The sequence below is a fragment of the Crinia signifera genome, chromosome 12 (genome assembly GCF_055691185.1).
Source record: "Crinia signifera chromosome 12, ASM5569118v1, whole genome shotgun sequence".
Taxonomy (NCBI): domain Eukaryota; kingdom Metazoa; phylum Chordata; class Amphibia; order Anura; family Myobatrachidae; genus Crinia; species Crinia signifera.
In genome coordinates, this window is record NC_139228.1 from 52,214,229 (window position 1) to 52,241,832 (window position 27,604).

Here is a 27,604-nt window from a genome sequence, read left to right on the forward strand (position 1 = left end):
AAAATGACTAGGGGTCCCCCGTATTTTAAGAACCAGCCCCAGGCACAACCAGCCAGCAGGGTAATGCCACAGCCGGGGGACACTTATGATATAAGTTCCCGCGGCCAAAGCATTAACCCTACCGACCAGTCAGCCTGGCCAGGGGCCCTGGGGGAGTGGGGACCCCCCCAATAAAGGGGTCCCCCCCCTCCAGGACTTACCTGACCAGGCTGAAGCCTGGTGCTGTCCCCGGTGACCCTGGAGCGGTGGTCACCGGGCTGATGGTATTGTGTAAAAAATAGAATAAAAACCATTGTCTTTTACTGGTGAACTATGAGTCCCAGCAAGCCTCCCCCGCAAGCTGGGACTTGGAGAACCACAAGTCCCAGCCTGCGGGGCATTAAAGGGCCCGCTGGGTCTTGTAGTTCCACAGTAAAAGAAAGAGTTAAATAAACACACTGACACACGTGAAAAATAAAAGTTTAATACATACATAACACATACATACTGATACTTACCTATCTTGAGCCCGTAGGTAGCCCTGGTCCTGATGTCCTGGTCCGTGTCGGCGTCTGTATCCAGTCGGCATCCCTGTCGGCGGTCCGGAGTCCGAAGAAATCCATTTGGGAAGCTGTGGAAGGAAATCCTACTCACCTGTCCCAGCGCGACGTAGTCCAGGTAAGGTCTTTGCAAAAAAAACAAACCGACACCCGAACCAGACCGGACTGACGGAAACGCACGTGTGTTTGTTTACATCGTGCGGCTCCGCCTCCCGAATGCCGCTATTGGCCGCCTTGCGGCCTAGCGGCTCCTGATTAGCCGCTAGGCCGCAAGGCGGCCAATAGCGGCATTCGGGGGCGGAGCAGCACGATGTAAACACACCGTGTGGCTCTCTGCCTGTCCGCTTGGTTCGGGTGTTCGGTTTGTTTTTTTTGCAAAGACCTTACCTGGACTACGTCGCGCTGGGACAGGTGAGTAGGATTTCCTTCCACAGCTTCCCAAATGGATTTCTTCGGACTCCGGACCGCCGACGCCGTCGCCGACAGGGATGCCGACTGGATACAGACGCCGACACGGACCAGGACATCAGGACCAGGGCTACCTACGGGCTCAAGATAGGTAAGTATCAGTATGTATGTGTTATGTATGTATTAAACTTTTATTTTTCACGTGTGTCAGTGTGTTTATTTAACTCTTTCTTTTACTGTGGAACTACAAGACCCAGCGGGCCCTTTAATGCCCCGCAGGCTGGGACTTGTGGTTCTCCAAGTCCCAGCTTGCGGGGGAGGCTTGCTGGGACTCATAGTTCACCAGTAAAAGACAATGGTTTTTATTCTATTTTTTACACAATACCATCAGCCCGGTGACCACCGCTCCAGGGTCACCGGGGACAGCACCAGGCTTCAGCCTGGTCAGGTAAGTCCTGGAGGGGGGGGACCCCTTTATTGGGGGGGTCCCCACTCCCCCAGGGCCCCTGGCCAGGCTGACTGGTCGGTAGGGTTAATGCTTTGGCCGCGGGAACTTATATTATAAGTGTCCCCCGGCTGTGGCATTACCCTGCTGGCTGGTTGTGCCTGGGGCTGGTTCTTAAAATACGGGGGACCCCTAGTCATTTTGTCCCCCGTATTTTGGGAACCAGCCCCGGACCTGGAGCCTGGGGCTGGTTGTAAAAAATCAGGGAACCCCTATTTGTCGGGTTTCCTGATTTTTTATTACCAGCCCCGGCTCCTTCAGCCTGGTGCTGGTTTCGGCAGTGGGGGGGACCCCACGCCGTTTTTTTTTTTAAATTCTCCCCCCCCCCCTATCTTTACACTGCTTAAACGGGTTTTTAAACGGGTAAGTGTGAATGTGACAAAAACAGCTTTTAAACGGTAATTTACCGTTTAAAAGCTGCAGTGGGAAAGAGTCTTTATGGCTCTTACCCGTTTAAAGACCCGTTTAAAAAAAACGGGTCTTTACCCGTGTAGGCAGTGGGAAAGCAGCATAAGTAATATGAGCACAATGCACCTGCACTTCATAAGTGGTTAGAGTGCAATGAACGGGCTCTATCATCTGCTCGTAGACCTAGAAGTGGGGTCCGCGCTTACACAATCATTTGCACAGGAGTAGAGGCTTCAGGTACACTCAACAAGAATGGTCTATAACGGGCTGCCCTATGAGGAGCGCTCAGTGTGCAGGTAACCCACTCCTTCCACACAAGCAGTGTTCCCCCCACTATCACGCAGGTGATAAAAGACACCTCTAGGTATGATTACCATTATACAGCGCTGGATGGCGGGGAAGCAGGACAAACAAGTTAGAGCTATGTCTACATGAAGACATGGGGGAGAGCGCTTACGATCTAGCACAGGCATGTCCAAACTATGGCCCTCCAGCTGTTGTGAAACTACAAGTCCCATAATACCTTGCCACAGTTTTGTTATTCAGCAATAATAAAACTATGGCAAGGCATGTTGGGATGTGTAGTTTCACAACAGCTGGAGGGCCATATCTAGTACAATGGACTGAGGGATCTCCACGAGCAGGTCTCCTGCACAACGATCCATCCATCAGGCTGTTACACCCCTGCGGTCCCGGCATGCTGCCCCATCACTAGGACTCTTACCTCCAGGTTGTACTTTCTCATCTGGTTTGTGTGTCGGCAGTATAGATACAACATCCCGATGCTGCTCCCGATTGCAATATAGTCGCCATTAACGTCCAGCGCAGTGAGATAGACGAGGTAGGTTCGGAAACCCTTTTGTACTTTAGCCGGGATGGCATTGATGATGGAATACAGGGGACAGAACTCCTTAAACGTAACCGTTCCCGGAAGAGTTGCCATGGCTGGCTGGCACATGGAAGGGCACAATTATATCAGTCCATCGTCAGTGGGCACCTGGAAGCCAAAACAGAATACATGAGGTCTGTGTGCAGACAATGCCAATTCATTGAAACCACAATGTGACCGCTAAAGTGTAACGTTCTATTTCTTCACATAGGTAATAACAGATTAAGGAGAAAACCAAATAAAAGATCAGCTGTCTGGATGCAGATCCACAGAGAATGGCTTCGGGCTGATAACTGAGTATATATAGAAATGGGATTATAATTACCCATCCGCTAAGCTGCCAGTGATACACAATGTAATAAGAAGTAAACTGCGCGGTCAGCTCAACACAAGTAACAATTGTTATGGGTGGACGATCACAGCAACAATGGCGGCAGTGTATAGTACAAGGGCCAAGTCACAATGATATAGGGAACTGATCTGGAACTCAGACCATTATCTCCCAGGTGGCTGCACCCTCAGAGCAATGCAATGGATATCCCTGTAATTACTATGCAGACACTGGTGCATTGTCCAGTAATAGGCCACTCTGAGAAGGCGGTAACCCAACAGACGGCTACAGAATGGCAGAGGTGTATCTAAAATACACATATAGGGGGCACGCAACACAGGGGGTGAGATTTAATAGGATGAGAGATTCAGAAAGTGAGAGATTTGGTAAGAAATCTCCAGTTTTTTTAAATCGGCAATCATTTACACTGCTAAACCAGTTTGATTTTGCAGTGTAAATGATTGCCGCTTTAAAAAAACCTGGAGATTTCCCACCAAGGTTTCTGAATCTCTCATCCCATTAAATCTCACCCAGCGACTCTTCCTATACATGACTCAACTCCACAATTGCTGAAACACTTGTTGTGCCCAAATGCACCAGGCTTAGACATGTAAAGTGGCTACAGGGTGTGCTGCGGAAATCTTTTTCCAAATTTCGGATTTCCACCCCCAGGAGGGTAACGGCAGCTATAATGGCACATTGCCTACCTGCTGTCGCAATTAAAAAATAAAAGGTGCCAGTAAAATGTACCACCAGGATACAAAGCCACGTGGTATATGATAATGGGGGAAGTGTTGGTTTAACTGAAACCTTTTAACAATGTTACTTCAAAGAGCCATGGGCTCAATATCAGTGTCCCCTCTGTGTGGAGTTTGTATGTCCCCATGTGCGATTTCTTCCAGGTGCTCCTATTTTTCCACAATCTCTGAGGACATACTTACAACAAAACTGGTGACTGTCACCATTAACCCTACAGTGCGTACACACTAGGTATATTACACCATATGCATGATAGAAATATCAATAGAAATATTTTTGTCCATGTCGTCTAGTGTGTAAGCACTATATCATTAACAAGGCATGCCCCAGTGGGTCTTCAGCGATGTCCTCCATTCATGCAGGACAATGACATCATCCAATGTGTACCCAGCTTACCACAAGATCCCGGCAGCGTAACCTCGGCATTAGCACAGAAACTGTCTGCCAAATGGGCAACATCACTGACATGTCGCTCACTACTGGGCAGTGCGGAGAAAATTATGAAACACCATAACTAATGTGGGCACCATCATTGGCACAGACAGCAACAGGCACCCAGCAGTCCCATCGCTGGCACAGACAGCACCGGGCACCCTGCGGTCCAATCTCTGGCACAGACAGCACCGGGCACTCAGCAGTCCAATCACTGGCACCGACAGCACCGGGCACCCAGCGGTCCAATCTCTGGCACAGACAGCACCAGGCACTCAGCAGTCCAATCACTGGCACAGACAGCACCGGGCACTCAGCAGTCCAATCTCTGGCACAGACAGCACCGGGCACTCAGCGGTCCCATCATTGGCACAGACAGCACTGGGCAATCCCATCACTGACACAGACAGCACCAGGCACCCAGCGGTACAATCTCTGGCACAGACAGCACCGGGCACCCAGCGGTCCCATTGTTGGCACAGACAGCACTGTGCACCTGTTTGCCCTTTAATTTGTTTGTGGAGATCAGGTGTGTCGTGTATAATAACAAATACATTATACAACAATTGTCTAGTGCTACACACTGTACATTATACACATACACACAATTACACTAATGCTATACATAGTAACATGTAATTGTATATATGACGTCAGGGCACAGCCATTGGTCTGATGTGTGATGCCCGGTACCATACCCTCTCCCCTTCTCACCTGGCATCGCTGCCCCCGGGCACACCTGCCCGCCTCTCCCTCAGCTCCAGCCCCTGACGCAGCGAATATACACAGCCCCTACACCCGTGGCTAGCGAACCAATCCACGCCCGCCCTGCTGCTGACGTAAAGGGGCTCCACCCCCAGAGCGGAAGGTGGAAGTGAGGGCGCCCGTGGAGGGTCACGTGGTGTGTGAGTGCCAGACCCTGGGCGGTCACTTCCTGTGCTGCTGTGTGCTCCTACATCACTCTTCCCCAGAGGATGGAGCAGGGTGAGTGTGTGATGTCTGCATGCTGGGGGTTGTGTTTCCACAGCGGTAGGAGACTCCTAGAGGCAGGGTATGCTGGGGGTTGTAGTTACACAGCAGCAGGAGAGTTATAGAGTCAGAGCATGGAGGCTGTAGCTCCACACTAGTGGACATCGCATTCTGGGGATTGTAGTTCCACACATGGGGCCAGATGTATCAATCTTCAAAAAGTGATAACAAGGAGAGTGATATGCACTCAGACAATCAGCTCCTACCTGTCATTTTTCAAACACAACCTGTGACATGACAAGTAGGATCTGATTGGCTGGTGGTTTATCACTGTCCATTTTATCACTTTTCAAGCTTAGTACATCTGGCCCCAGGAGAGACATAGCTAGAAGGAATGCATAGGGTCGGAGTTCCGCAGCAGCTGTAGAATCAGAGGCAGCGCATGCTAGGGATCTAGTTCTATGCCAGCAGAGGCAGGTAAGGATGGGGGTTGTAGTTCGGTTGTGACTAGTTCCCCTTCGCTGTAAGGACCTTGGCAGGAGAGGGGGTGTGGAGAGGACTAGAGGAGCAAGGTCAGAACAAGGGACCGAAATGGGGAATGGATCGTTAGGTTGACCCAAGAAAGGTCGACACTCCTTAGGTCAACACCGGAAGGTCGATACATATTTTTGAATTTTTTTAGGTGTCTAGATCTGGACACTGTCTAAGTGTACGGCAGCCCCTTGCATCACTCGCTATGCTTCGGCACACTATTATATTCTCCCTTCATGCCTTAGTGGGGCATGAAATACTGCCTGTTCTTGAACCACAGTGGGGGAAAAAGATAAAAAAAAAGCTTCTGTCGACCTTCTGCATTGTTGACCTTCAGTCCCTGTCAACCTAAGGAGTGTCGACCATTCTTGGACCGGCCTAACGACCGCATCCTACTGAAACGGACCCTTGCGGGTTGAAGGCAACCAGTGGTGGCGTAGAAATTGAAGGAACAAGCCGAAGCATGGGAGCGAAGCATAGATTCCGTTTGGGTCCCTTGTTCCTCCTCTCCCCGCCCCCTCTAGTCCCCAGTTCCTTACGGCGAAGGGAACTAGCCGCTACTGTTGTAGTTCTGTACCAGCAGGAGAGTCACGGGTGCACGGAATGCTGGGATTTTTGGTTCAACCCCAGCAGGAGGCTGATAGGTTTCTGTGATGTCAGGTTAGACACTCTACCAGCTGTCTGGGTATTTGACATGGCAGCACCTGGCTTTCCTGTTACATGATTTCCTGTATGTGCCTATCTATCAGTGTAATCTCTACAGTGCCAGTATGGTGCGTTATTTCCATTGTCTGGACTACAAAGGAAAAGAAGTAATAAAACACGAGGACATGCACTGAAACTGGAGGGAGGTAGGTTCAGGGGAAATGTTAGACAGAATTACTTCACAGAAAGGGGAGTGGATAAGTGGAATAGCCTCCCATCAGAGGTGGTAGAGGCTAAGACAGTAGAACAATTTAAACATGCTTGGGATAGACATATTAATATCCTAACAAAGAAATAAGGATCAAAAAGGGTTGAGATTACCTGAAGGATAAAAAAGGGGCAGACTAGATGGGCCAAATGGTTCTTATCTGCCGTCAAATTCTATGTTTCTATGTTACATTGCCAGTATGGGGAGTTATTTCCATTGTCTGTAGGTAAAAGCCCAGGATTGGTCACCCCTAAGAAGTCTGCAATAACTGGCAGTGCGAGGAGAGTGAAAGATAATGCTGCAGATTGGCACAACCTGATGCTGAAGTGGGAGAGCTGTAACGACGCTGCGTTCAGCGCTGCCAGCAAGGTCGTCAACCTCAGGATAAGTACACTGTACGTGGCTAGACCCTTCTAGAACAGCTAACACCCTCCTTCTGGTGTGCACCCATTAGGTTGACCACTGTTGATCAACATACAAAAGGTCAACAAATGAAAAAGGTTGACATGCATTAGATCAACATGTCGACACATGTAAATGGTCTGTATGAGGTTTTCATGATTTTTTTTCATTAAAACTGACGTGGTCTTACGTTACCATCCCAGTGGGCATAAAGGGTGAATATAAAAGTGTGCCCAGCCCAGTGAAACACTGTGCCCAAAGCATGGCAAGCAAACACGGTAAACTCATGTCGACATAGATTCCAAAAACTCATGTTGACTTTTTCCTGTGTGGAGCTTTTGTCCATGTGGACCGATAGTGGTCGACTTATTGACGGTCGACCTAATGATCCACACCCCTCCTTCCGTCAGGGGGTATGTCATGTCTTCCACATAAATAATTCCCCCATACTGCCCCTCCTCCTAGTGTGATGTCACAGGTGCCAGAATGACAGCATCTACTGGGATCGGCAGAACCCCATTGCAATTCAGTTTCTGTAATTATTAATTAATATAAAAGTATTAATTATCAGCCTGCAGATCAGTACATGGGCACATGATATGTAGAGATGTCATTGCTGGCTGAGGCCCCTCCTGCGGCTCCCAGGTCTCCTGGTTTCATCATGATCAATACCATTTTGTCCAGCTAAGTGCCTTACAGTATGTACTAAGCCTTGGAGAGATAAAGTAGCAGCCACCAGCTCCTAACTGTCATTATTCAAACTATGTCTAACGTTTCATTTAGCTGATTGGCTGATGCGTTAGCTCGGTCCACTTTCTCTCTCGTTTAGGTCCAACAGGTGCAGCCTTACCTTGTGGTAGATGCTAAATTGTAGTGGGCTAAAGGACCTTCCACGCCCAGGGGGAGGAGCAAGGCCAGGGGGCTTGCTCCTTCACTATCCATGCCACCACTGGTTGCCTTTAGTAACCAGGTGGCAAGCTGATCTGAGCGAGCCACCGTGCCCGAAGCGCGGCGAGCGTCTGTTTGGGACCCTTCTTCCGACCTTGCTCCTCTGCTCTCCCCCCCCTGTGACGTGAGGAGGTCCTTTACTCCACTACAATTTAGACCTAACCCTTACCTTATGTCAGCCAGAAGGCAGCCACAGTGTTTTACCCCACAAAATTCAGACTCTTGTGCTCCCAAACAGTAACTCCCTTATGAATAACACAATAGGAGTGTTATTGTGTCTGTCGTTCTGTATAAAGGGTCCTATACACCTGCGGTGTATTGTGGCAATCCCCTGACAGTCGCATCTGGGGATCAGGGATATTAAATGTGTTATTTGGAATTTAGAGAGTGAAATTATGGCCCTTATTCAGATCTGATTGCAGTACACACTTGTTATCAAAATTGCAAAAAAATGTGCACTGCAGGTGGGGCAGATGTATCCTGTGCAGAGAGTTAAATTTAGGTGGGGTGTGTTGAAACTGAAATCTAAATTGCAGTGTAATAATGCAGACCATATTTACCCTGCACAGAAACAAAATAACTCACACAAATCTAACTCTCTCTATACATGATACATTTGCCCCACCTGCAATGCACATGGTTTTGCCCATTTTGAAAACCAATTTGTAATCAAATCTGAATAAGAGCCTATATCCAGGACTGAGCTACGGATGTACCCGTGATGCTTAAAGTACATTTCTATGTTTGCTAGATCATACCAGAAGATGGCGGTAGATCATACATTACCCGGTAATGAGAACGTGGACAAGGACAAAGCAGAACTAGAACGGTTATGTGTGGAATTGCAGGCCTTGTTGGAACAAATAGTGAGTCTGTTCTCAGAATATTCTACCTAGCACCATGCACCTTTCCAAACACATGCAGTTCCGCTCTCCTGCCTGGGGTGTCACTGTCTGCTTTGATGCTTCTAGTACAGTCTGGTCTGCATTTCAGCAGAGATACAGACCAGACTGTGCTAGGAGCACCACAGCAGACTGCGACACCCCAGGCAGGAAAGATGAACTGCATGGGTTTGGAAAAGTGCAGGGGACTAGAATGAACACTATCCTCCAGCACGTTGTTCCCCTTGCACAGGGTCCCCTGTAACCTTCTCAGTTTCATCCTTCTGAAGGAACAAATACAGATGAAGATGGAGCGACTGACTTCTACATTTAAAGGAATTTGTGACCTTGAAGCCTTCCAATGCCGCGGGAAAGATCCCAGACCTGTTCTTTTCCATACGTGGCCCACGGCTATGTTTTGTGAGTAATAGAAGTAGGGTCTGCAGTTAATGTAGGGTGGCATTTGCACCCATATGCCCCCCTGGGGTGCAAAGTGAAATCCCATTATGTGCAACCTCGAGGCTTAATGAGGGCAGAAATGGAGAAGCTCCGGGCGTCTGACGTTTCTGAGCGCAGTGGGCAACATTGAAATGGACAGAGACAAGCAAAGGTTTGCCGCAAAGACTGCTGTTCTCTAACACAAGCATCGCATTATGATAACACACTAAAGGCCCCCATACATTAGGCCGACTTGTCCTAGGGACAAGTCGGACCCAATTTACCTGCGAGCCGCCCGGCAGCTCCCCGGGAGGCTCACATACAATTTGGCACTTGATGTGCCATTTTTTACATGGGATAAATCGCATGCGATTTATCCCATGTAAAAAAAAACCCGGGGAGCTGCAGGGCGGTGAGGAGTAGTGGGGGCGGGCAGCGGCAGTAGTGGGGGTGGACAGCGGCGGCGGTGGTGGGGGCGGCCGGTGCGGTGAGCGCTGCTGACCTGGCCGGGCAGTGTACTTACACATAGCAGCAGCGGGGACGGGACGCGTAGTGGCGGCTATTAGATTTTTAAAATACTTGTCAAATGACCGGCCGCTCTCTGATTGGCCGGAGAGCTCTCAGCCAATCAGAGAGCGGCCGGTCATTTGACAAGTATTTTAAAAATCTAATAGCCGCCACTACGCGTCCCGTCCCCGCTGCTGCTATGTGTAAGTACACTGCCCGGCCAGGTCAGTCAGCAGCACTCGCCGGCGCTCAGGGACCCACTGCCCGCCCCACCGCTCCCCCGGTGTCTGCATGCATATGCCTGTCAGGTGGCAGGCATATGCATACAGGGAGGTCAGACGTGATCGTATGTACAGACCGTCCGACCTCCCTGATCCGGTCCGATGCGCACGGGGCCGCGCATCGGATCAGATATCACACACCTACGATTTTGGGCCGATTTCACCCGATTATCGGCACAAAGTGCCGAAATCGGATGAAATCGTCCCAAAATCGCATAGTGTATGGGGGCCTTTAGAATGTGTTGAACACTGTCTATGGGCTGTTAGCTGAAAGTGACTGATAAGAGAATAATAGCTGACTCACCTACAAATGTCCACTAGGTGGACTTTTCCTGGTGTAGCTGTACATTTTATTAGCAGTGGTTTACAACAGTCCCTGGTCATACACAGTGTGGTCTGGTGCTGGCATAGCACAGGTAGCAGACCGGCATCGCATTGGAGTGCCAGTTGATAGAACATTTTTTCACTTTTCTTTCCGCCAACTTTCCAGAAATAAGTAACTTTATATTCTCTATCATATTACAGACGAAACCTCTGTGAAGATGTCAGAAATGTACAAGAAAGAAGTGTCGCTGAAGCGTGCGATTGTGGGGGAAATGGCGCACACCTCGGATCAGGACCTGCTCATGGTGTATCTGTCCTGCTGGTTATATCAACCTTACATAGACAGCAACGTGAAGGTGCTCCTGGAGAGTATGCTGCTGGAGACAGGTCATCGGCCCCTCTAGTGCTGTGGCCTTCACGCTGGCTACAGGGGCGCACTGTGGACCTAAGCTGCAGTTACATCAGTCAGCTAGAACCTGTTGGGTTGGACTGTAATTAGTGATCACATGTTCCGGACACTTGCGCTACTAGCATGCAAAAAAGAGCGTGCCTCAACCTTAAGCGATGGGCAACTGGATACACTAAAGGGGTCCTTGACCCTTAGGAAAGTCCACACATTGGCTCTGATTCAGTGGTGGATGCTAAGTGGGAGCAACTGTGACTTTCCTCTGTGAAATGCTGCTGTGGCCAATGGGCGATCTATTGAGAGGTCTGCTGGTTGCAGCTCTAATATACCATGCCACACCATTAAGTAAAGGTTGGCCAAACCATCGTCAGGGTTCTCGGCTGCAACTCCTGGCATACCCGCCAACAAACCGGACTCCTGAGTCCCCTATCATTACCCATCTGAAACCATTATCTATATGCCCAACATGGAACATGCGTTCTGTTTCTCCAGGCGAAACTGGCTACTTGCTGGTCCCAGACTACAGGAAAGTAAAGGAGAAATGAATTGGCCGAGTGTACCGTCTCAGATGGTGCTATCTACAAGTCAAGTTGATGAGTGGTAGCAGGAAGGGTGCAGTCTCTGTACAGGAACCAGTCATTCATTATTTGGAAAGCAATATTCTTGGGCAGTTTGTACCCTTCAATAAATCATCTGTGCAGCAATGAGTATGTAGAGGCTTGTTTATCCCAGCACTGGTGACCCTTCTGATTGGTCACAGTACAACCCATAACCCACCATGCAGTGCAGTCAGCAATACACACGGAGTTCCTAATGACTGATTGTGCAGTAAAGGGACACTCTGTAAATAATGATGGGGGTGAGGTCTGCTCTGGCCCTGCACTACTTGTTTTTGGCAGGAATCACTGCACTTGCTAAACAAACATGTCTGCTAGTTTTATTTCACAGAGAGAGTTACTGCATTAGAGGGTCGTATATCTGGCTGGGTAATAATGCATGAGGACAGGTCTCATTAAGGTACTACAACTCCCACCAGGTCTTTTATACCCACATCGCACTGCAGGGAGAGCAACTGTGCAGACAAATGTTAAAAATAAAGCTGCCCAGCATGTGTGAGCTACATGCAGAAGCAGCTAGTAACTGAGCACCTGGGTAACACCATGCTACGCTGCAGAGGGGCAGATGTAACACGTGCAGAGAGTTCGGTGTAAGAGGCGTGTCCTAGTTAAGATCTACATGCAGAAGCAGCCAGTAACTGAGCACATGGGTAACGCCATGCTACGCGGCAGGGGGAGGAGGGGGGGCAGATGTAACACGTGCAGAGTGTTAGGTGTGCGAGAAGAGTGTCCTATTTTAGATTAAATTTGCAGTGTTAGAATAAAGTTGCCCAGCATGTGTGGGCTACATATGGAAACAACACTATTTACCCTGCATGCAGCGCTTCTCTGTTTTCATTATGTTATTTGCTCTCCGCACCATAAATCTGTAGCTGTGGCCCAGCAGGAGATGACCTTTGTCTGATTGCACAATGCAATGTCTAATGTACACATCAATATAAATACTTCTTTGTTTCCCCAGTAATATGCAGAACAAGATATAGGCCTGGTTAATGAAAAGCTCATGTTTATTATACATTGTGCAGCAAATATATCTACAGGGCGAGTACAGACAGCTCCATAACATGGTGTATGTATGGGATCAGCAATCATTAACCACCTCAATAAACATGCCGATTATGGTCACTTATCTTATACTGGTCTACCAAGTACAATCCCTGTAACATGAGTACTATGTACACTGCATCAGGATACCCGTGGTCTTCTCGACAAAACAGTACATTCAAACACACAGCCAATCACCACACAGCCCCACCCACAACATGAACAGGAAGGCTTCTAATGCACGTTCCTCACAGCTTTTCTTTGAAATGGTGATCGATCATCAAGTACCATATACCAGGAAAGTATCAAATTTCTACCCCCAACTTGCCATCCTAAGCTCCAGTGTGGGCAACAAGGGGGGGGGGGATACACAAGGCAAACGGGGCAACAGCTAACATTCAAAAAAGGCAAATCAGCAGGAAGCAGGCGTCTGGTATTGCTCCTACACACAGCGATGGGAAGACAGGTTGGGTCCATCTGGATCGCACAAGATGGTCTGTTGTACATACGGTCAGATGCACTACACCTACTAGTACCCGCTTACTAGCGAAGGGTGTACAAACCAGTCACCTCCTAAATATAAGCGTATGTGCTTTCTCTCTAACAGCATCACACGGAACAAAGCAACAAATGCACCAGCATCATGGCTTTGCCCACATCGGGGGCCTGTACCACTGGTTCTTTCATAGCACAAAACAGCGCAAGTGCAAAACTTTCCATGCTAAAGAGGAAAACATTTCCTTCTCATTGGTAAAAAATAAAACTCTCATAGAAACAATTTACAAATAAGTTATACGTTACTATGTAGAAGAATATATAGGAAGTATCCTAATTTATTTATATATATTTAAAAAAAAAAAAAATAGTTATACAAACCAAGCACTAGAGCAACGATCATCTGAAAGCGAGATGAATAGATTTGTGTCCTCTACATTTCAAGTGCTAATTCTGTATCTAGGTTTGTGCTTGCGGACTCTGTATTGTCATAGATCACAACAGCTTCCTCTGTCACAGTTTCTTCCGTGCTGTCAATAAAGACCAACTCATGTTCCTGGCTTAAGCCAAAAGCCGTGGTGCACTGATCAGTACCCAGATTCTCTGCACAGAATGGGGCGTCTGCGGTGGGAATAAGGGAGTCTACATCCACTGCTGGGGAAACAGACAAGGCTTTGCAGCTCCTCTCCTCTGCTGGAGCTTGGGACCCAGCAGTGTTGAAGATTGCCACCAGCTCAGTCATAGGAGGACAGTTTGCAGAAGAGTTGGGAGAAGCGCTGGTCTCGGACATTGGCCCAAGGATTGAGAACTCCATGCCAACGGCATCAGAAGTAACCTCTAGCACAGCTGTTCCTTTCATCCCGTCTTCGTGGGTAGTGGGAGTTGTGTTGCCCTGTGTAAGCTTGCATGATTGTACAGTCCTGGTGTTGGTGGGAGAGAGGGATGTTTCCATTAGTCTTTCTTTGGTCTCACATGGAATAGGAGGAGAATGGGTCGGCGGCCTGGCAGCATCCTCATCCTTTAGTCCAGGCAGTGCCAATTCCTTGAACAGCTCAGGTCCTATACATGCAGCATTAGAACCACTGTCATTTTCTGGCAATGAGCCATCCTGGTTGGCACCTGTATAGAAAAAATAATTAGTCTCAACCTGCAGATGTCAAATTAGAACTTCCGTTGTCCTCATCAAAGTGCTATTAACAAACAAAACTTTGTATGATATAATCTCTGGCTGCAATGTGTACTAACAGGGGTGGGTGGGGTGACTGAGAATGCCGGTATTAGTATTTGCTCCGGAATAACAGTGTAGTGCGGCTCCATAACTACAGCAGGGTAATCCAGTACAAAGATCAGACTTCGTTATACCCCACGGTGCCTTTCTATGCTCTCTCCAACCCTGATTACAATAATACCCAGTGACACTGTTCTGTCTCCTCTCCCGCATGTAGCTATAAGCGTGGAGTTTGCACGTGAACACGCATCAACCAAGATTTCTGCATGTGTGAAAGGAGACATCCCGGGACCAAGTCTATTCCCAACCAGGGTCACTGATCCCGCACTTGGGATAGGACAGCTTTGCTAGACCCGGCAAAATTCCCAGGTCACCTATCTGAAAGTTGCATAAAAGTAAACAAAAAAAGTTCTAAAGAATGTTTTACCCTCATCCCTTGGTTCTGAGTCCTGGATGGTCGGAGTCCATACGCTGGTTCCTGTCGGGTTCCCACTTTCTGGCTCGGCCGGTTTAAATCTTTTGGATGGTGGCATCAGCAGCTCTTTATCTGAGCACTAACACAGCAGGTCATTAATAACAATCATTACAAGTCAGCAATCAGCAGAGTAGGAAGCGGCACAGTTACCTCGTTCTCTTCCTCGGATTGTGCATCCTTCTCGGTTACTGCAGGGGAGACCGGCCGACTGGCTTTTAGAACCATCTCTTCTGAAATGCCCAGCGACTCTGCCACCTAGTGGGTAAAGTGCATATTGCATGGATCACATTATGCTCAACACTAAAGGCGCCCATAAACTGTGAAATAAATGGCTAGTAAGGACAATAACTGCCCAGTGCACAGATACGACTGAGCAACACTGAACGTCTGCAGGAGATGAGATGCCTAACGGTAGGGTGCCAATCTGAAGGCATTTTTTTTCAATCCGGGAAATTGGCATCCCTAAAAGAAAAATGCCCCCGTCCCCCACATTTACTTACTTGAGAGAGCGGGGCAGGCGGCAGCATTGCGGCGGAAACACAAGGAGAGGGCAGTCAGCGGGTGTTACGGGTGCCGGTTGTCAAGAGGCAGCGGGGACATGCGGGTAGTGGCAGAGCGGGTTCTCAGATGATGCCTGGCATTAGACTGCGCATCCTGGACATTTTGGGGCCAAATCCCGGGATCCCATCGATCCTGAGCTTGGGCACCGTATGTACAAGCATGACTGGCAGATGCAATACTCCAGTGATGGCTAACCGTGAAACTCCAGCTGTTGTTGAACTACACATCCCAGCATGCCCTGCTAATGTTTTACTATTTGGCCATGCTAAAACTGATGCAGGGCATGCTGGGATGTGTAGTTCAACAACACCTGGAGTGTCAAGGTTAGCCATCAATGCAATGCTCTGGCTTGGGTCTGACAAGCAATATACTCACCATAAAGCACACAGATTAACCAATGAAAGAAAAGTTAATAGACTGTGCTATGTTCAAACACAATCTATTCAACTTTCTTTCACGGTCTATCTATGGGGGCCTAGTATGTATTCTCCCACTAGACTGCTGCCAGCTGAACAGCATTAGAACATTGTTTCAAATATTAAGCACATGACTACTTTGTTGCTAGCTATTCTTCACATAGACTAACCCATTTCACATTGTGGTTATGTAGTAAGCAGTGAAAAGAGTGAACAAGTAGGCGTTGCCTCTAGCAACCAGTAAACTTCTATCATTTTGTAGAATGGACTTGGTAACGGTTACCTTAAAGCTGGATGGTTGCTAAGAGCTCCACCTTTTCGCTGCTAGATACATGAACCCCAATGTGCAGCGGTGTCAGATATTTGGCCGGACTGGTGCAGAGTGTGACCTCACCTTGCTATCGGTTACTTCAAGCGTCTCCTTCTCTGTGCCAAGGACCATCTTGCTGACATACTCCTCAGCCAAGACTTTCACCATTGAATGCAATTTCTCAAACTCCTTATAAACAAGAGGAAACAGCAGCGTGTCCGAGTGATCTTGTTTAACCTGTAAATAAATATAGAAATAATTGGCGTACACGGAAAGACGCAATACCGACCAAAAACTTACAGGCCATCTGCATCCTAAATATTGGGTGGAATGATGCCAAATAAAATCACTAGAGGATACTGCATCGCCCTAACACCAGTCTCCTGCATCACACAACTCATAGCTCCACCATGTAAACATCTCAGGTGCCAATTCCTGGCTAGTTGGGATAAAATGAGGAGGGAGGGGGGGATGGGGGGAGAGGACACCTCTGACAAGACAGCATTTGTTTTGGCGCTGGGTGTGGGGCTGAGGACCCATCTGCTATACAAAAGAAGGGTATCCATCCTGGTAGGAGCCCCACACTTTATGAGTTGAGTGTTGAGTAATGTAAACTCCACACTGATTCACCTTTACCATCACGCAGCACTGACCGTAATGCAGCCACCCCGAGAATATACAAGACACCAACCTTTATGAGTAAGAAATCATAGACTGAAAGCAGTTTGGCAAAACTTGGTGCCACTTGTTCTTTTAAATCCCCATCATCACACAGCTCCATCATCTAGAAACAAACAAGGAAACATTACCAACTACCTCAGATGCTGCAGTAATGAGCCACGGTATACGGCCACCTATACGCCGCCTGTAAGGATCTAGGCATCCCTTTCATACCTCATTTATGGTAGGCGCATACTGTTCTGCTGGTGCAGCCGCCAATATTTTCCGGGAACGTCTAAACCTTCTGTCTGGCATCTGCCGGTGCCCCTGACGTGCGGAGGACATCGGAACAAACTCAAAGCCATCTTGAGCCAGCGTGGGGTTAATGGCCACATTGGGGTTCAGAGGGTCTTCCAGCAGCCTCTTTCTAGGCCTGGGGATAGGCTTCTGAAATGTGAAGTTACACATCACATGAGATTGAATAACCCAAATGATCGAACATTGAGGGCCTAATTCTCTAAGTCGGACGAAGCTGCGTTTGTTGGCGGTTGCCCATCAGTTTAGGCAAATGCAGGTACAAAGTCCTCCCCTGGTGTCCATCTGTGCATGGGCCTGAGACACCAGTGTGCCCAGTGACACAGATCTGTGCGCCCAATAAGCCACTGTCACGTATGGTCAGCTGTGCGTCAGAGGATACAGCCACTTGCACTGACACACCTAATACGCCCATAACTATTTCTGATACGCAGTGGCACCTCTAACGCAGGCCCAGGACCAGTTTTAAAGGATTTTTGTGCATGCCAACAGAAATAAATAAAATCCTGTATGTGAAAATATGTATGGTGTACAAATCAGGCCAAGTCTACATTATAAATGGTCCTCATTACTTTCAGAAAGGTACATAGTAAGGCCAGTCCCTGTGTAACTTTAGTTAACGGGCTGTACAATGGACATCACTCCTAAAGCCACTGACATCATAGACAAGACAGGGCCTCCCCAAGACTAGTCAGAGCCCAGACGCTCTCTCGGTGCTTTACAACAATACCTAGGCTTTGTCCACACTAACACCATCAGGTTACACGTGTCATCTTTACTCACAGTGGTTGTAAATAGTCTGGTTTAACGCCAACACATATAGCATGCTGTAAATCGTATTACACATCATGAACATAATGTGACTGTCAACCGTCTAATTACCTCCAATTTGGCAACTATATTCAAAGTTAACAAAATAAATTAACATCATATTTCCCATGAGAGACTAACAAACTAGAAGGGAGTCTAAAGTAGCATCTGCATGTGACCACTGTAAGGACATTTATGGGCAATACAGTACATTCACTAGACTGACAATATGGTGTCACCGATCAAATCGTAACATGTGATCTGGGAGCGATATATTGTTTTCACCTGCAGCTACCAGTAGGGGGCGCAAAACTGAACAATTCCTCTGCTGTTCCGTTTAGGGTTACATTTTGTCTCGCATCCTGCTGGTGAGCGAGAAGAAATGTGCACCGTCGGTACTTTGGCTGTTCTTGGGTTTGGCTATTTTACTCATCTGTCTGGGCGCGACCTGTGTGATATGCAGGGCACCCAAACAACTGAATGCTGACACTTGTTTGGGAATCTAACAGTCCTGTTGAGACGGGAAAATAGATGGCCAAAAGTATCAAATTCCCCTTCCCTGGGATCAAAGTCTCTGGGTCTAATTCAGAAGTGGACACAAATGCCGGCTCTACTGCTATCCCGTACATAGCACAGCTGCTGAAATAACCTAATACCCACAACCACTGTATATTGTACAGAAACACCGACAGAGCCTCTGACCCACAGCAGCACTGGACTAAGGGGGTTAATTCTGGTTGATTCGCTCAGATGTGAATTTGTACCCTTGCGAGTCAACCAGAACCCGCCCTGTGAATAGTGGTACACCCCCCCTTACAGTGTGTGTTTGCACACAGGGCCTGCGAATGGATGTTTAACAAACATTCATTCGCAGCCTGTGGTTGCCGACCATCCAATGATGCGAAACGGGCACGCCTATCTCTCTCAGGTCACTTAGATTTGCATGCACCCTCGGTGATATCAGCTGCCCGCCCTCAACGTTACGGCCCGATTACCATTGGAACATCCAGTGTTTACATGGGAAAGCCCACCAGACTCACTTAAAATACTTATGGCACAGACTTTACGGCCCGCCATGTATTACTCACAGACCGTAGTACAATAAACCACATTATTCAGATGCTCTGAATACCACCAACATAAAATACCGCCCACACTGGCCCAGAACAGGGACTGTGTGACTCATGTGCCCCTATCGTCTCACCTTCTTCTCAGTTATTGGGGACGGCCCAGCAACAGTGGGTTCTCCGTTTTTCCTGACATCAGAAAGGCCTGCAGGTTCCATCTGCCCATGACTGGGATACAATCTGTAGTGTCGGGATAAGCCGCCTTTACCCATGTAAGACTTCTCGCAGGTCTCACACTGGAAGAGTGAGTTTTTCACAGTGTGCGGCTGCAGGTTACAAGGGGTCGCCTCCTTCTTGCCACTCTCCTCCTCCGTGCTCATATCTGAGTAGTCCTCTGAGTCTGAGGAGCTGCCCTGGATCAGATCCCCCACTTTGAGGAATTTATAGTCTTTTGCCTTGTGCTTCGGGGGTCGGGAGATTCGCCCAGAACGGGTTTTTACCTTAATGGACTTGCGGCGTTTCTGTCCCTTCTTCTGTATTTTCTCTGCTGCGCATAACGTGCCATTCTGCGGGTGGGCCACACAAGTTCTCTGCTCATCCAGGGGCTCAAAAAGCCTAGTGTTCTTATTGGCATCTTGGGCTGGGGATTTTGCCGTAGCCAACGGAGCCTGGCACATGAGAAGTTGGAAGGGAGACTCTGAGGAGGGAAGTCTGACTGAAGGCTGGGGGGCTTGCTCAGTCTGAGGTACAATCCCAGCAGCAGGATTGGCAGAGCTCACATAGGCATGGTCAGATGTATCTTCTAGTCTAGTATCCCCTAGAACCAGCTGATCTGTGCCCACCTTCGTCGGGACACCGGGCACTTGTACACGAATGGATTTCAACTCCTGAAATATATTTAAAGCACTTCAAAACATGTTTCATTCCATATTCACATCAGCACAGCCACAAACATAACACCCCCCCATACTCACACCAGCACGTCCACACAAAAATAATACCTAATACATAAGAAAATGGGTGATATTATTTATATTTTTTTCTTTTTAAGGGACTATAAATGGAACAGGATTGTCAAACAGGGTACATATAGATAACCAGTATTCAGGATACCGACAAAGCCTAACACGATATACACACACACGTGTGAGGCGAGATACACACACGCACACACCTGTGAGGCACGACACACACCCACACGTGAGGCACGATATGCACACACACACACACACGAGAGGCACGATATACACACACACGTGAGGCACGATATACACAGGCGCAGGCCCCGGTTACCTCCTGGCTGAGGATCCGGGTCACCGCTCCAGAGTCTCCCTGGATCAGCGCCACATGGTGGGCCGCGCTCCGCAGCTGCTGGGACGCCGGGGTGAGCGGCCTGTCCGCGCCCTCCACAGGCAGAATGCTCAACCGGTTGCGGGCGTTCTCCTCGGCCAGGCTTCCCCCGGGCTCCAGGCTGCCGTCGGGCTGCACGTAGAAGACGGTGTCGGAGTGGACGATGTTGTGTAGGAGGTCGGGGCTGATCCCGGCGTCCTCCTGCACCAGCACCATCCGGTCCACGGGCTCTCCGTCCTCGCCGACCACAACCTGCACATACTCCTCCTCCAGCGGCCCGCCGGCCCCACTCACCGCCGCCATCTTGTGGAGGGTACCGAGGCCGGACGCTGCCGCCACTCACAGCCACGCCCCTCCGGAGATAAAGGGCGGGGTCAGCACTGTACGGGAGCCCCACATAGACAAATTTCTTTACAGCGCGGTCTATCCTTGCTGCCCGGTGTCATTACAATCGTTACACCTGGCTGTGACGTAATGCGGTGACGTAGCAGTGCCTGTAACTTCTATTTGCTGTGAATGTCATAAAAGATAAAGAAATGCGACAAAAATCATATGGCCCGTACGGGGATCGAACCCGCGACCTTGGCGTTATTAGCACCACGCTCTAACCAACTGAGCTAACCGGCCACACATAGGATAGTGCTTCGCTGCTGCAGGGTTATACCTGTGCCTTATCTAGTGGTTCATCCTGTGCCTCATCCAGTGTTACACCCTGTGCCTCATCCAGTGTTACACCCTGTGCCTCCTCCAGTGTTACCCCCTGAGTCTCCTCCAGGGTTACCCCCTGTGCCTCATCTAGTGTTACCCATGTGCCTTCTCCAGTAATACCCCAGTGCCTCCTCCAGTGTTACCCTCCTGTGCCTCCTCCAGTGTTACCCCCTGTGCCTCATCCAGTGTTACCCCTGTGCCTCCTTGAGTGTTACCCCCTGTACCTCCTCCAGTGTTACCACCTGTGCCTCATCCAGTGTTACCACCTGTGCCTCATCCAGTGTTACCACCTGTGCCTCATCCAGTGTCAAGGTGCGTACACATGTACAGATTTTTCTGTCTGATCTATCTGGTGGGTACAAAAACCTGGAAATGAATGGGAGCATAGGACAATCAAAAATTTCCACCCAAATGCAGGAAAACAGAAAAAAATATATATGCTTTGATAAATTTGTTACATCAGAATGATTTAAATAATTTGTGTGACTGATCACTGTCTGTTTTCAAGTGTTTGGAAACAATTTTTTGATTGTCATTTGCTCCCATACATTTCCAGGTTTTTGTTCCCACCAGGTAGATCAGACAGAAAAATCTGTCCGTGTGTACGCACCTTTACCCCTGTGCCTCATCTAGTGTTACACCTTGTGCCTCCTCCTCAGTTACTCCCTGTACCTCATCTAGTGTTACACCTTGTGCCTCCTCCTCAGTTACTCCCTGTGCCTAATCTAGTGATACCCCTGTGCATCCTCCAGTGTTACCACCTGTGCCTCATAATCCAGTGTTACTCCTATGCCCCTGTGCATCCTCTAGTGTTACACCCTGTGCCTCCTCCAGTTACCCCTGTGCCTCCTCCAATGTTACCCCCTGTACTTCATAATCCGGTGTTACCTCTGCACCTCCTCCAGTGTTACCCCTGTGCCTCCTCCCTGCTGCAGTGTTACCCTGTGCCTCCTCCAGTATTACCCCCGTGCTTCATCCAGCATTACCCCTGTGCCTCGAAATCCAGTGTTACCCCCCCCCTGTGCCTCATCTAGCGTTACCCCCTGTACCTCATCCAGTGTTACCCGTGTGCCTCCCCCAGTGTTACCCTTGTGCCTCCTCCAGTGTTACCCCTGTGCCTCATATAGTGTTACACCTTGTGCCTCCTCCATAGTTATTCCCTGTGCCTCATCTAGTGATACCCATGTGCCTCCTCCAGTGTTACCACATGTGCCTCATAATCCAGTGTTACCCCTATGCCTCATCTAGTGGTACACCCTGTGCCTCCTCCAGAGTTACACCGGTGCCTCCCCTAATGTTACCCCCTGCACCTCCTCCCTGCTGCAGTGTTACCCTGTGCCTCCTCCAGTATAACCCCCGTGATTCATCCAGTGTTACACCCCCCCCCCCCCATGTCCCTCATTACCCAGAGTTACCCCTGTGCCGCCTCACTGCGGTAGTGTTACCCCTGTGCCTCATAATCCAGTGTTAACAAATGTGCCTCCACCCTGCTGAGGTGCCCCTGTGCCTCCTCCAGTGTTACCCCATGTGCCTCCTCCCTGCTGCAGTGCCCCTTTGCCTCATAATCCAGTGTTACCTCTGTGCCTCCTCCTCCAGTGTCACCCCTGTGCCTCATAATCCATCTTTACCCCCATGCCTCCTCCCTGTTGCAGCGTTACCCCCTGTGCCTCCTCCGGTGTGAGCCCCTTGTGTCTCCTCCCTGCTGTATGCAGTTATATACATAGGGCATTACATGGGTACAGTGTTACTCTTGTGCAGCCATATAGCAAGCATGCTCCTTTTATACAGAAATACATGGGTCATCACATGGCATCATATGGTGGTATAACGCAGTATATAATAGCATGGAGCAGTACGTTAGCAGTGGCATAAGGCATCACAGGACGACAATACATGGTGTCTCAAAGCAGTAGATGGTTGTATATGGCAGTATAGGGTGGCATTAGGCAGTATATGGTGGTAAAGGGCAGTAGATAGCAGAATTCAACAGAATACAGTGGTATATGTCAATGTGTGGAAGCATTGTGTGGAATATGGTGATATAGGGCAGTATATGGTGGTATAGGGCAGTACATAGGGACTATGTAAAAACCGGACCGGGACAAGACCCCCGGACCGCCGGACCGGACATCAAAATCTTCAGTCCGGAGCTTGTAGTGTCTGCTCTGGGGGTGTCCCGTCCAGGGGGTGTACCATCCTGGGGGATGCCTGTGATAGCTTTTACCAGGGGCATGGGGAAGGGGAGATTACATCCTCTCTGTGTGGTCCGGACCGTTCCGGTATTTGCTACATGCCCGGACTATACAGGGAGGTTTTTTTTCCCCCTCCTCCTCTCCCTGGTGACAGCTGTCACAGGCAGCCCTCCCCCGGACAGGACACCCCCAGAATGGGACACTACAACCTCCAGACTGCAGATTTTGATGTCCGGTCTGGCGGTCCGGGGATTTGTCTGGGTCCGATTTTTACCCATACCCCAGTACATAGAGGCATTAGCCAGACTATTGTGGCATAGGGCAGTATATGGAAGCATTGGGTGGAATATGGTGATATAGGGCAGTATATGGAGGCATTAGGCAGAATATGGTGGTATAGGACAGTATATGGGGGCGTTAGCCAGAATATGGTGGTATAGGGCAGTATATGGAAGCATTGGGTGGAATATATTGGTATAGAGCAGTATATGGCGCTATGGGACAGTATATGGAGGTGTTAGGTGGAATATGGTGGTATAGGACAGTATATGGAAGCATTGGGTGGAATATATTGGTATAGGGCAGTATATGGTGGTATAGGGCAGTATAGGTGCAATATGGAGGTATATAGCAGTATATGGTATAGGGCAGTATATGGAGGCATTATGCGAATATGAGGGTCACTGGTATAGGGCAGTATATGGAAGCATTTGGGTGGACTATGGTGGTATAGGGCAGAATACGGTAGTATAGGGCAGTATATGGAGACATTAGGTGGAATACAGTGATATAGGGCAGTATATAGAGGCATTAGGCAGTATACAGAAGAGAGGAAGATGCACAGTGACACAGCCGGTGGCGCAGGTACAGGGGGCACAGAGCCACCATCCCACCTCAGCCGCCCGGCTAGCTCAGTCGGTAGAGCATGAGACTCTTAATCTCAGGGTCGTGGGTTCGAGCCCCACGTTGGGCGATCATTTTTATTTTTATTTATTGTCACTGGGTAAACTGCGTGATGACATCACGAACACAGACGCACATTCCCCAGCGGCCCCAGTGCGAGAGCAGGTTGCTAGGAGACGGTGTACACCAACATGGCGGCCTGACTGCGCTCTGCCATACAGGATGCCAGCGTCGGATACCGGCGCCCACCCCCCTCACCATGCACAGTAAGTGCCCCGGGCTGCGCCCGGCGGGCGTATCCCGGCACCGAGCGCTGCTTCACCCGCCGGCGTCACCGTTGATCTCCGTAACTGCCCCGACTACTGCACGCTCTGCATCACCCGCCGGCGTCACCGCTCATCTCTCTTATCATTGTGCTATGCGCAGCTCGCTGCCTGGTAACTTCACCCCAGTACTCACTCCTTCTCCACCCTCCCCTACTCTGCATATATCTCCCACCCAAAGCCTTCCTCTCCCACCTATCATCCTGCTCCCACCCACTGCCTTCCTCCCCTCTGTCCCTCTCCCACCCTGCGTCCCTCTCCCAACCACTGCCTTCCTCCTCCTCTGTCCTGCTCCACTCCGCATCCCTCTCCCACCCACTGCCTTCCTCCTACTCTGTCCCTCTCCCATCCAGCATCCCTCTCCCACGCACTGCCTTCCTCCCCCTCTGTTCCTCTCCCATCCACTGCCTTCCTCACCTTCTGTCCTGCTCCCACCTAGCCTCCCTCTCTCACCCTGCATCCCCCCACTCACACAATACCCTCCTCCTTTTCTGTCCCTCTCCCCTATGGCAAGTAACATAATCCCATTGTGATCTGCTTATTGCAGGATATAAAGTCATAAGTAAGATAGGAGAAGGAACCTTCTCAGAAGTGGTGAAGACGCAAAGTCTAAAAGATGGAAATTACTATGCGTGCAAGAAGATGAAGCAGCATTTTAAGAGGTACATGAGACTTTCTCCTAGCAGGGCCTATCTTAGACCTATACATACGGCAAAGGTTGGCGCACTCTTGGTCTTACCAAACATCCGCAATGGAGCAAGGTTAATTCAAACCATTGCCAGAACTCTGTAACTTGCCCCGTAGACGGGTAACTTGCCCCGTAGATGGGTAACGTGCCTCATAGACAGGTAACTTGCCAGAAGACAGATAAGGTGCCAGGTAGACTGGTAATGTGCACCATAGACAGGTAGCTTGCCCAGTAGACAGATAATGTGCCCCGTAGACTGGTAACACGCCCAATTGTGAATGTCTGTTAAGGCTACGAGTGCCACCAAGCTTTGCCACATGTTGCACTGGGGCAGATGTATCAGCCTGGCGAAGAGATAAACTTGAGATAAGGTAAAAGGAGATAAAGCACAAGCCAATCAGCTGTGTTTGAAATATAACAGTTAGGAGCTGATTGGCTGGTGCGTTGTCACCTTCCACTTTATCATCAGGGTTAATACATCTGCCCCATTGTTTTTGGATGGCATTCGGCACATATTGTTTCAGAGTGCCAAGTTTATGTACGGGTATGGGGTATGAGACAATGCTCCATTACACAGTTCTCATTAAGTCACCTGATCCAGACATGGCAGTGCCCCCTACACCATAGCATGATTGCGGGCAAGGTGGGCCAGCGACAGAACGAGGGTGTCATCCCCAATTTGTAGGTTCTAACTGCAGTCACTCATCATGTAGACATGGTCTGATGCTTCATCTGCGTTTCTGGAACACAGCAGCAAAGCACAGAAGCCAAGAGGAGGCGACTATTGACACAAGACGCAGCTGCCGTGTGATGTGCTTCTAGCCTCTGAATCAGGCCCAATGTTCAGCTTCCTTTGGTGGAGATGCTGAGACCAGTTGAGTTCCCCAGACTCTGGATCCAGTGGTATCATCAGGTGTGGTGACACCCAGAGCTCTGCTATATTGGTGTTACCCCCCGTTGATGATGTCACCAAGTGAGGCCTTATCCCCACTAGTTACACCATTGCATCAGTTTTAGTGTATTGAAAAAGCCACACTTAGGCCTGATTCAGAGTTGATCGTTAATGTGAGAATTCACAAATCTAATTCTCACATTAGAGATCAACTATGAATCAAGCCTAAGAGTATGGAATGACAGCACATGCATTCCTATCAAATTGTGCATGCAGCTTTTGCTCTACACCTAGTACGTTCTGGCTTTTCCCATATATCTAGCATGGATCCGGCTTTTCCAATACACCTGGCATGGTTCCGGCTTTTTCTATACACCTGGCATGGTTCCGGCTTTTTCTATACACCTGGCATGGTTCCGGGTTTTCCTATACACCTGGCATGGTTCCTGCTTTTCCTATATATCTAGCATGGATCCGTTTTTTCCTATACACCTGCCATGGTTCCGGGTTTTCCTATACACCTGCCATGGTTCCGGCTTTTCCTATATATCTAACGTGGTTCCAGCTTTTCCTATATATCTAACATGGTTCCGGCTTTTCCTATACACCTGGCATGGTTCCGGCTTTTCCTATACACCTGGCATGGTTCTGGCATTTTCTATACACCTGGCATGGTTCCGGGTTTTCCTATACACCTGGCATGGTTCCGGCTTTTCCTATATATCTAGCATGGTTCCGGCTTTTCCTATACACCTGCCATGGTTCCGGCTTTTCCTATACATCTGGCATGGTTCCGGCTTTTTCTATACACCTGGCATGGTTCCGGGTTTTCCTTTACACCAGGCATGGTTCCGGCTTTTCCTATACACCAGGCATGGTTCCAGCTTTTCCTATACACCTGGCATGGTTCCGGCTTTTCCAATACACCAGGCATGGTTCCGGCTTTTCCTATATATCTAGCATGGATCCGGCTTTTCCTATACACCTGGCATGGTTCCGGCTTTTCCTATATATCTAGCATGGATCCGGCTTTTCCTATACACCTGGCATGGTTCTGGCTTTTCCTATATATCTAGCATGGATCCGGCTTTTCCTATATATCTAGCATGGATCCGGCTTTTCCTATACACCTGGCATGGTTCCGGCTTTAGCTATATACATAGTACAGATATGGTAGTTTCAGAATTTACCTACACCTGGTTCTCTACAATGGAGCATCGCTGGGCAGTAATCTTCCTGTGTATTTTTTCCACGATGCTGATGTTTGGAATATTGAGCCATATTTACTGGGATTCTGAGGTCTGACATGCAATAGACAAGGGACTGACATCTTAAACTCTCTCTGCTCCCCTTACCACGTATTTTTACGAGCAAGGACATGTTGGCGGATTGCTGGGGAGTGATCTGCTCCAATCCACGAGTGACATTTAATGTCCGTCTATAACAACATAATTCCAGGAATGATTTATATTTATTTTCCCAGTTATTCACTGCAGAAACCTAGCAGCATATTCCTGGATTTACCGGCTATGGCCATTGGTAGGCCAAGGATTCTCTCACCCACTGGACATCGGGGCTTATGTAAGGTGTATTATACTGGGTAGAAGGCAGAGCTGCCAGTCGATAGCACTATCTGCAGATCAGAGCGGGACCATGGCATGATATGCGCTAGGAGAAAA

The 27,604-nt window shown here is 48.9% G+C and overlaps 4 protein-coding genes and 2 non-coding genes across 17 annotated transcripts in view; 3 read left to right on the plus strand and 3 right to left on the minus strand.

The window, feature by feature from the left end:
- Positions 1 to 5,141, minus strand: part of TECPR2 (tectonin beta-propeller repeat containing 2) — a 33,420-nt gene extending 28,279 nt beyond the window's left edge. The window contains exons 1-2 of the mRNA XM_083167586.1: positions 4,986 to 5,141; positions 2,585 to 2,857 (exon numbers count right to left, since the gene is read on the minus strand). Of these exons, the coding sequence (XP_083023712.1) occupies positions 2,585 to 2,818 (234 nt within the window). The 5' untranslated portion in view covers positions 2,819 to 2,857; positions 4,986 to 5,141. The remainder of the gene's footprint in view (positions 1 to 2,584; positions 2,858 to 4,985) is intronic.
- CINP (cyclin dependent kinase 2 interacting protein) lies at positions 5,116 to 11,575 on the plus strand. Of its 3 annotated transcripts, none has more exons than XM_083167597.1 (5): positions 5,116 to 5,255; positions 6,911 to 7,079; positions 8,786 to 8,900; positions 9,206 to 9,335; positions 10,667 to 11,575. In XM_083167597.1, exons 1-5 carry the CDS (start codon positions 5,246 to 5,248, stop codon positions 10,867 to 10,869), a joined length of 627 nt encoding a protein of 208 aa, XP_083023723.1. In that variant the 5' UTR covers positions 5,116 to 5,245; the 3' UTR covers positions 10,870 to 11,575. The 3 variants fall into 3 exon arrangements, with proteins under 3 accessions (XP_083023723.1, XP_083023724.1, XP_083023722.1); XM_083167598.1 differs by lacking the exon at positions 5,116 to 5,255 and adding an exon at positions 5,262 to 6,622; XM_083167596.1 differs by lacking the exon at positions 5,116 to 5,255 and having other exon boundaries at positions 5,262 to 7,079.
- A 902-nt stretch (positions 11,576 to 12,477) lies between these two features.
- ZNF839 (zinc finger protein 839) lies at positions 12,478 to 20,602 on the minus strand. Its single transcript, XM_083167587.1, has 8 exons — positions 20,163 to 20,602; positions 19,007 to 19,756; positions 16,912 to 17,124; positions 16,709 to 16,801; positions 16,102 to 16,254; positions 14,881 to 14,985; positions 14,683 to 14,809; positions 12,478 to 14,146 (listed from the first exon to the last, which is right to left on the minus strand). The coding sequence occupies exons 1-8, from the start codon at positions 20,520 to 20,522 to the stop codon at positions 13,461 to 13,463; spliced, it is 2,487 nt and encodes an 828-aa protein (XP_083023713.1). The 5' UTR covers positions 20,523 to 20,602; the 3' UTR covers positions 12,478 to 13,460.
- The window catches only part of MOK (MOK protein kinase), a 30,505-nt gene continuing 23,151 nt past the window's right edge, over positions 20,251 to 27,604 (plus strand). For 2 of the 10 annotated variants that reach the window (XM_083167593.1, XM_083167595.1), the window contains exons 1-2: positions 20,251 to 20,601; positions 24,893 to 25,007. In XM_083167593.1, the coding sequence (XP_083023719.1) occupies positions 24,988 to 25,007 (20 nt within the window). In that variant the 5' untranslated portion in view covers positions 20,251 to 20,601; positions 24,893 to 24,987. Of the gene's footprint in view, positions 20,602 to 24,138; positions 24,289 to 24,310; positions 24,460 to 24,892; positions 25,008 to 27,604 lie in introns of those variants that run through there. The other 8 variants (XM_083167589.1, XM_083167591.1, XR_014466328.1 and 5 more) reach the window with 6 other exon arrangements.
- TRNAI-AAU (transfer RNA isoleucine (anticodon AAU)) lies at positions 20,773 to 20,846 on the minus strand. The gene has a single exon. It is a non-coding gene; the product is annotated as a tRNA-Ile (tRNA).
- TRNAK-CUU (transfer RNA lysine (anticodon CUU)) lies at positions 24,020 to 24,092 on the plus strand. Its single transcript has one exon. It is a non-coding gene; the product is annotated as a tRNA-Lys (tRNA).

Bases quoted from the DNA above. Each gene is read 5' to 3' on its own strand.
- CINP (XM_083167596.1), top strand. From the start codon at position 6,868: ATGTTACATTGCCAGTATGGGGAGTTATTTCCATTGTCTGTAGGTAAA. The intron at 7,080-8,785 runs GTACGTGGCTAG...TATGTTTGCTAG, and splicing joins AACCTCAGGATAAGTACACT to ATCATACCAGAAGATGGCGG. The intron at 9,336-10,666 runs GTGAGTAATAGA...ATCATATTACAG, and splicing joins GTGGCCCACGGCTATGTTTT to ACGAAACCTCTGTGAAGATG.
- ZNF839 (XM_083167587.1), bottom strand. From the start codon at position 20,522: ATGGCGGCGGTGAGTGGGGCCGGCGGGCCGCTGGAGGAGGAGTATGTG. The intron at 16,802-16,911 runs GTATGAAAGGGA...GTTTGTTTCTAG, and splicing joins ATGCGCCTACCATAAATGAG to ATGATGGAGCTGTGTGATGA. The intron at 14,986-16,101 runs GTGAGGTCACAC...TTTACCCACTAG, and splicing joins TTGAAGTAACCGATAGCAAG to GTGGCAGAGTCGCTGGGCAT.